At 27.8% G+C, this 9,412-nt stretch overlaps 1 protein-coding gene across 1 annotated transcript; it reads right to left on the bottom strand.

Moving 5' to 3' along the window:
* Positions 1-789: 789 nt before the first annotated feature.
* On the bottom strand, positions 790-9,131 carry LOC105849631 (uncharacterized). Its single transcript, XM_065787418.1, has 3 exons — positions 9,028-9,131; positions 6,009-6,426; positions 790-2,023 (listed from the first exon to the last, which is right to left on the bottom strand). The coding sequence occupies exons 2-3, from the start codon at positions 6,408-6,410 to the stop codon at positions 1,358-1,360; spliced, it is 1,068 nt and encodes a 355-aa protein (XP_065643490.1). The 5' UTR covers positions 6,411-6,426; positions 9,028-9,131; the 3' UTR covers positions 790-1,357.
* Between the last annotated feature and the right edge of the window lie 281 nt (positions 9,132-9,412).

The following is a 9,412-nucleotide window of genomic DNA, read 5'->3' as shown; positions in this document are numbered from 1 at the left end:
AATTTAAATATATAAATGTCCTTAATATTATTAAGCTTGTGACAAAAGAAAGCGCACAAACAACTTGAATATGAAATCATAGATAAACGATTGATCGAAAAGATAAATATCGAGTTGAATTTTTTATTGTTTTGTAAAATAAAGCAGTTATGTCGTTAACTACACACATCAAATGCAAATGTATTGCATTGGATGAAGTTTTTCAAAGTTAAAATTAATCAAAATCAATTCGAGAACGACAATGACACAAAAAAGCCGAAGCAGGCCGGCAATGATATCTATTGAACAAGATATTGTCCAGTCTTTGCATTATTCACAATTAGTTTAAGTTGATTTGTTAAACGCTTATGAAATCTGCATTAATGTAAAATTTGCCGCTGTGAAAAACTCGATTTCATTTAATAATGCTGCCTTACTTATAATATAGACAGTAACTTCAAAACTACCATTTTCAGATATTCTTAAAAAACAGATAACGTATTTAGCCAACCAGTCAGCTCAGAAATTTTTAATATCAACTGACTTCAAAAAAACCTTTCCTGAGGTTTTAATGATTCTTTATTTATTTATTATAACTAAGCATATACAGTCTTTTAGCTTTGTACTAAAATTATTAATTAATTTGTTAGGATGTTATAGGTAAGAAAGAAAACGAATACGGTCTTTTTACTTTGTACCACGAGAGAATTTATGTCAATGAAGTAAATTACGGTCCTAAATCATTTTCCATTTTTGTTTACTTACTGTCTATTTTGTATTTAATTTAATACTACAAGAAATAAAAACAAATTGTTAATGGTAAAATATATATTTCAATAAAAATGTTGTAATATAAAATCAATATCAAAGTATTTACATAAAAAGCAAAAATTAAAATACTTCGACAAAAAAAGAGGTGCACGAAGTATAACAAATTTTAAAAAGCAATATTCCGTTCTACTACAACACTACAACAAAAACAAGCTACTAATAAAACAAATTATTAGGCGTATATAACTTCGTTTAATACCCTAATTTAATAAAAAATTTAAAAACTTTATCAAATTAGTAAACAAAACGTATTTTAAATAAAACATTAACCAAAAACTGCACTTTGTCAGTTTAAATAAAAGAAATTAAAAAGAAATCAAAACAAATTGTTAAAGGTAAAATATATATTTCAATAAAAATCTTGTAATATAAAATCAGTATCAAGGCATTTACATAAAAAGCAAAAATTAAAATACTTTGACAAAAAGGGAAGAGCACGAAGTATAACAAACTTTCAAAATCAATAATCCGTTTTACTACAACACTACAACAAAACAAGCTACTAATAAAACAAATTATTAGGGCGTATATAACGTCGTTTAGTACCCTAATTTAATAAAAAATTTAAAAACTTTATCAAATTAATAAACAAAACGTATTTTAAATAAAACATTGACCAAAAACTGCACTTTATCTGTTTAGATGCATTTGATAGAGCAGATACATTATTTAAGGTTGATATAGTTTCATCTAATTCTTGTTCCAAACTTAATAGTAAGGAGTAACTTTCTAAAGGATCCTGTGTTGAATTTTGAGATACTTCTGAAATTAAATCAGATCTATTTTTCTCGAACTGCTGAATATGAGATGGGACCTGATAAGAAGGACTCTCCTCACACTCTGGAGGGCTTTCGTGAGTCAAAGCAACACTTGATTCATCCATACAATGGCACAACCGATAATTTTGTGTGTTGTTCCAATTATTCCACGATACTATTTCATAATTGCAGTGCAGTGTTACCTTTTTAACTCGCGAAGACATGAAGAATATTACTACGGCTAGACCGGTTGTACTGATTTGACATACCGGAGAGTCGCAAGTAAAGACACATAACTGACCATTGCAGTGTTGAAGACACGACGTATCAGAACTGCATGCAGCTATGCTATATTCTATCCCTCCACAATATGGTACCGATGTTAATGTTTGCTTACATGTACCTTCGCTACTACATAGCATATTGCATTTCCCACTGCACTCTTGAACACAACCCTGTAAAATTAAAAATGAAATGAAACTATTTATCAAGAATTACGTTTAATAATTTCGTTAAACTGTCAAATGAAACTTGTAGTTGGCTAGCCAAAGCCCTGTATCAAGTATTACAAATCACCTCCTAAAATATCAACAAATTAGGGAGGGAAGAAATTTTACATAACAAAAAAAAGTTAATAAGTAAAAATAAATTTAGTGTTTTAAGAATTGTTACAATTAATTCAGGTATCGAGATTGTTACAATTAATTCAGGTATCGGGATTGTTATAATTAGTTCAGGTATCGGTAATTAGTGCTAACAGTCAAAGATAAAATTGCGTTGGTATTTTATCTTGAAAAGTATTTTTTTGCATGTAGGTATTGAATGATTTAAATTTATTAATAAACTAGCTTAGGTTTATTAATATCCAATTTAATGCTTTATAGCATTGAATCAAGTTAAAAACCAACTTACACCAAATATTAGCAGTAAGATGATGGAGATAAAAATGAGACTCATTTTTATTTCTAATAAAAATGAGTCTCATTTATATTAATATAAATATTTAAAAATCTATGAAGTAATTTTTCTGAAGTCAAATAAGCATCCTTAAAACAATTATTTAACTTGTTTTGAAGCTATTCTACCCCACTGGGCGTTGCTTCATCTTGAAACTGCTTTCGAAATTTGTACGCAAAGTTTATCAAGCATCGTTGTTATTTCATTGAAATAGCGGAAGGTTGTATAAGATGAGCAAGTTCCTAAGAAGGTATAACCTCTTTTACGGGTAGACTACTGATGTTTTTTGCAAATTTTTTTGACTAAGTATATTCATACAAGTTCGACGGTGTTATTTATTTCAATTTCTTTTTTGTATAGATAATATCTTTTAATTGTTTTATTGTTAAAAAAGCTTACCACCCCCGTTATAATTTTTTATAATTCAATATTTTTTAATTACGTCAGAACGAAAAAAGATCATTAAAAATTTATTATATCGTCTATACTTTATGCTTATCTTCTGCAAATTCCTTGGGTTATTTGAGATAATACATACGTTGTTGTCATGCTGTTTAAATTATGATAGTGCTTGGTAAAGTTGCTTAATATGATACGTTTTGAGACGCTCAATATGAACTCATATGAAACTTGTTACTAAAGTGTTACAATGTGACGAGGGGGGGGAAGGGTTGATGGAGGGGTCAAAAAATGTCTAAAATTGCGTGACATAATTTATGTTCGACCCCATAGGCAAGATTTGTTAATGTTTTTTTATATTTGAGATTAATGTTACTTTTTACTTTAGTATAGTACTTAAAGATACAATTTAATTTAATTTTTTTTTTTCGTGATTATTTTTTTGTTATTTTGAGGTTTTTGAGTTCAATTGAAAAAAGCACATCTTAGCAGAGTCGATGACAACGGGGGACCGGAGGGCACGTGTCCCCCCTCCCCCAAACATTTTTTTCTAAAGTACCTTTTTTTTTTAAAGAAAACTCTAAATAAATAAGACTTTTTTTTTTAATTGACGATTGTGCTCCCCTACTCCGAAATCCGTATCATCGGCCCTGCTTAGGAAATTTGTTTCCTAAGATGAGATGATTGGGTGTGTTGAAAATAACGCAATTTTTGGTATAAAGATTTTTTTTTTAAATGAACTATTCATTATTATTCTTTAAGAGGAAAGACTAAATAATAATAATCTGCAAGAATAGATATAAATATTATAATGGTGTACTGTTAACATGCTCCAACTTATGCAACCTTCCCCTACATGCTTTCTTGTTGCAACTCGTTTTTCTCGCTATTTATTTCAACATCATTGAAATCTCTTCGTCTAGATAGAACTTAAAATTTTTGTGTCCTGAATCGTCTTTTTTGACCAGTTTTTGCCGATCAATTTCAAATTCAATGACCGTTGGCTAAAATTTATCTTTATCTTAGACGTTATCTAAAATTTTTCATTTATCTTAGACGCTGAAAAATATTCTTTAAAATTAGCATATTCTACGGTAAATAAATCCGTTGTATATTTCTTTAAAAGAGCATCAAACTTTTAATTTTTATCTTCTTCGAATTCAATTTTTTTTGTGGATAAAAAATTAATTTATTAGCCTCACCTTTTGATTAAAAGTTTTAAATTGTTACAATAAGTCATTAAATTTAAACAATAGACAAAAAGTTGTTAAAACAAAATAATAGACAGTCAACACCAAGATTGTTTAATTAGTCACTAGCATCAATTTTTTTTCTTGATTTTAATTGAATTCAAAGTTTGAATTAAATCATTTTTTTTTTCTGAATTTCCTGCGTGACATTTAAACTTTCTTCGATATCTTTATTAATATGCTCTAAATTTTTTATTTTTTCATTAATTTTTTTTAGTTCAGCTTTTAATTTTCCGTGCTCCTTTTCTAGCATTTCACATCTTTCTTTAGATTAGATGCTTCTTTAAGTACCTCGTCAAAATTATCATTTGTTAGTTTTAGGTTTTCCGCTTATGATGTTGAAGATGTCTTTCTGTTTCTGTCAAACATTTCTTGAAATATATCGCGAACTATGTTTATTAATATAATCGATTCGCTTGTTTTGTTATTTGCGTCGCTTTTACATTTAAGGTCATGGCTAATTTTCTTTTTCATCGCAACGATAAAATATATTTACTTATTACACAGGGACTAAAAAGTTTCAGTATATGTTTTTTTCCGTGTGTTTTTTTTGCACCACAATATTTCTAAACTCTTTTTGAAGTAGAGTTAAGTCGAGTAGAGTTTTTTAAACTCTACTCGACTTCAATCGACTTTCTTCTTCAAGTCTATTATTTCCTTCGACTTCAATCAGCGCAATGTTTTTTTTATTGCCGCATTTCTTGCACAACGTTGATTACTTCTTTTTACGCTTCTTGCATCAATTGAATCGACACAAGTTCATTTACACTCTTGACAGTTTGTATTGCAGATGCGACTTCCTAGACTCTTGCAAGCAAAGGTTTGAAGAAACCTCATTCAGTACTTGACGTTCAAATTTTGAATGACCCCAACATTTTGGTGGTTGCAAGCTCGAAGTTGTATTCTCCAGTAAGAAAATAATTTTGATGTGAAAAAACAAATCAATCATAGGTTCTGTACGTCATTATTGAGAAAAATAACTTTTGTTTCTGTCCTCAAACATGGGTTATCTGTTTAAACGTGATAATACAGCTATCATTTAGGATTCAAAAAATAGCGATTTGATGTAATCTAGATCTTACAGTTTAAAATATAATTTATTTAATGTTAGTTGACTAACAAAAATTTTGAATTTGTTCAACTTGTTAAACTACGTTAAACTTTTTCAGGTGTTTTTTCAGCAATTTTTTTAGTCAATGATCAGAAAAGAATTTTTGAAAATATAAATAAGAAAGTTAACAAACGTATAAAATAAAAAACATTAAAATAGATAAAAATAAAATAAAAATAAAAGATAAAAAATATTAAAAAAGATAAATAATTTTTGCGTCCTGTTTTGTATGTAGTGTTTGCTTTACAACGAGTGTTTATGATGAAAAAAATTTATTTGATCAACAAGTATTGTCTAATTGATAATTGCCCGCTGACGACGTGTGACATGCTCGCAACTCCTAATTAACTTATCCCCGCTAATTAACGCTGCGCTAACAGAGAGGCTGCGAGAAAGCCCATTATTCCGGGATATAGATTGAAATGCCGTTTTCTTAGTTTCTCAAAAGTCTTTAAGGCAAATATATTAAAAATTACATTCTTTAAGTTTATTATCAATACATTACACAAGATAAAATAATAATACTAATGTAAGCCTATAATAAACTCCCTATAATAAACTTTATTGATACTTGTTTGTAAGTTATACATCGAATTTAATCTTTAAAATTGAGTTTATTTCGTGGAATTTATAAAAACATTTAAGTAAGTTCTTTAACAAAAAAATTAGTAATTCTAAAAATTGTAAAAATAAAATGTAAATTTGTAAAATTAAAAAACTTACCTCTAATGAACTAGTAGTGCATTTAAGATGGTGACTTCCATATTTATTAACAGCACCAGCTATTTGGATACATTTATTTGTATGATAACAACTCATCTTACATTCTTTTGTTTCGCATAACTGCTTGCAGTTGTTCTCTTCGCAATTTTGATTGCATTTAATGTCCATTTTGTTACAAACAAGGTAACAAGGATTAGTTAAATCAGTGCATTTTTGGTTACATTTTTTTTTTTTACAATTTAAACGTGATGGACGACTTAAACAATCAAGACTATCACATTTTTCGAGCAAAGAAGCCTTTGTGACAATGGCTGTTTCGTTTGTATTTTCAATCATAGCTATAGCCAAATAAGGTATAAACAACAAAGCTATCAACAGTTTAAAACAATGATCCAAATTCATTTTAATTTTTTTGAACCTAAATTAAAAATAAGTACAATTTTTAAATTGGTAAATAATCTGTTCATTTTGGTTATTCAAATCATTTTGTGGTATTGCAGCCATATAAACAAATTTTAATTATAATAATTATAAATTGTGAATTATTCACAATAAATTAGTTATACGTTGTTACACAGCGACATCGCAGCTAACTTTTATACAAAAATGTTTATCCTTAAGTGACACTTAAACGCTAATGATTTAAAACGCGTGTACTCATTAATGCTTGGAATTTTTCTCTAGAGAGTACTCAGTAATATCATGGGATTTTCTATAAATTGATTTTATGAATTGTCCGGCTAGATTGTATGAGTCGATTCACTGTGTGAAAAGAGCGTTTTTCAATGTGTGAAAAGATCTCAAGATCAAAAGATGTCAAGAACCATGTCACCGTGGAAAAGCGTTAAACTAAGAAGTTTACGTTTCCTTGCTTAACGATCGCGCGAAACATGCCCAGAGCTCGCTTCGAGCCCTGGATTTAAGGCAAGGGCTCTTCGAACCCTGCTTTAAGGCAAGCGCTCTAACTTTTGTGCAATTTACATATTGCTTTAAAAGCAATATGTAAATTTTGTAAAATAAAAACATCAGTGGGAGAAACATCAAATAAAAAAATAATAATAAAAACAAAGCATCCAAAAGTTTTTTTAAAATATAGATCTAAATTTGTAAAATATAAAATATAAAATAATTTTAAAAAATTAGCAGAGAAAAAAATCAATGTTATTGGACCTCCTTCAGCCAGTAAAGAAAATGATAAAAGCAAAGAGTGTGATAACAGTTACTCAAGACAAAAAAACATCAACAAAACCTTGAGGACATATCAACATAACCTTGAGGACATATTTAATAAGCATAGGAAAAGGACATCAAGCGATCTTGTTTTAAATTCACATTAATTGCTAGATTTTAAACCTCTCTTTTCCGCTTATACGTTGCCTTTAAATAATTGTTTTATTTTTGTTTACAATATAGAAAAACGAAATTAAAAATATATAATATTCTGAAAACAATTGGGATCGACTGATAGTTTTCGATGCCGGTGCCGATGCCAATGTAGATGGAGTGGGGAGAAGTGGTACATTAAAAATACTTCTAGAATTATTTTAATATCTTTTTTATATAATGTATGAACTGAACCATACAAGTTTTAATAAATAAAGCATTGTTTCGGATACTGATTCCATGCCCCAAGATTAACAATAGAATAATATGGATTTACAATAGCCCCACATGTCTCAAGATTAACAATAGATCAATATAGGTAGTATAATAAAGTACATATTTTTTAGAAAAACCGTACTATTGGGGTAAAGTGGGACAAGTGTGAGTAAAGTGGAATAAGCAGGTAATTAACGATATCTTAACGGAAAATATATTTAAAAAACAAATAAAATTGTAAATCACGTAACCTTTATTATAATCTTCTAGAGTTTTTTACAAATAAATACAAAAAAGTGATGGGGAATAAATGAGACATCAATTAATTTCCTTTGTCCCACTTCACCCCTCAAAAACGAAGGGGTATTTGGGGATATTTTTCAATGGGGCTGACGACACACTTTATTTCTAAAGGACCTTTTTTTTTTTTTAGAAAAAACTCTAGATATAGAGGTCTTTTTTTAGAAAAAGACAGTTGTGCCCCTCTACTTTGAAACCCGTGTCGTCGGCCATGTTCAAAAATGCAGTTTATATCACACGCAGGGTAAAAATTGTTATTTATATAAACAAAATACCTCATTGTTTACTTTAGACTAACGTAAAAAGTAATTTGTGTGACTCATATGGAATAAATGAGGTTCGTTCACCTTTTGACTAACATGTAAAAAGTTTACTTTCATTCCAAAAAACTGAAAATATGAATATGAAAACTAAAAAAATATGAATACTGAAAATAAAATTTATAATTTTAATTTAATAATTGTTCAAATAAATAAAATTTAAGAAATTTTAAATTTTGTTATATTTTTGTTACTCGGTTTTTTTTTCGAATTGTATACATTCGAAATATTCCTAACGATTCATCAATATACAATGTTATAGATATAATGTGATCAGCATAAATATAATGTGATACGGCAATTGAAAAAGAAATTATATACGCCAGCACACGCACGCATATATATATATATATATATATATATATACATATAACACACACAGATATATATATATATATATATATATATATATATATATATATATATATATATATATATATATATATATATATATATATATATATATATATATATATATACATATATGCACGTACCGATATATATACACATAACACACACACAGATATATATATACATATACATTTCTACTAATAATCGAATATAATTAATAATAGAATATAATATATTATAAAATATATGCTATTAATTTTATGACATTAAAAATACTTTATAGCTTAAAAATACTTTGTAATCTTTTATAATATAAGTAAAATTATAGTTTGCGATTACAAATATTTTAACAAGTCCATATTTTTTTCGAATAAAGTTTAATTTGATTTTTTCAGTTTTAAAATCTGATTTTAACAATATTTTAAAAAAATTTAAGCTTAGATTTTTACCTGTAGAATGTCTTTGAAATAGCGTGCAGAGTTATCAAGAGATTATATTGAAATTATTTCAACTTCTAATTCGACCATGAAAATAATTTAATTTCAAGATCTAATTCGACAATAAAAAATCTTATGTCACTCAACCATAAAATATCTTACCAAATATGGAAACAATGCGAATTTTACGAAGGAATTTTATAACATCAACTTAAAAAAATATATAGAAAACTAACATTTTAACAATGGACTAAAAAGAAAAAAAAAACTGAAAATATTGGGCGCCAATAGGAACGAGTTGTACTTAGTTGCCCAACATTCTCAGTAATTGACTTTAATGGATATTTCAGGTTGTGTACATACACAAATTCCTTGGGTCCAGTGAAATAGCTTTTTT

This window comes from Hydra vulgaris, chromosome 01 (genome assembly GCF_038396675.1).
Source record: "Hydra vulgaris chromosome 01, alternate assembly HydraT2T_AEP".
NCBI lineage: Eukaryota > Metazoa > Cnidaria > Hydrozoa > Anthoathecata > Hydridae > Hydra > Hydra vulgaris.
This window is presented reverse-complemented; position numbering and strand designations above follow the sequence as displayed.

What these genes read in the sequence shown, in the direction of transcription:
- LOC105849631 (XM_065787418.1), bottom strand. Translation starts at nt 6,410, where the DNA reads ATGAATTTGGATCATTGTTTTAAACTGTTGATAGCTTTGTTGTTTATA. An exon ending in GCACTACTAGTTCATTAGAG is followed by an intron (nt 2,024 to 6,008) that starts GTAAGTTTTTTA and finishes TTAATTTTACAG; the next exon opens with GGTTGTGTTCAAGAGTGCAG.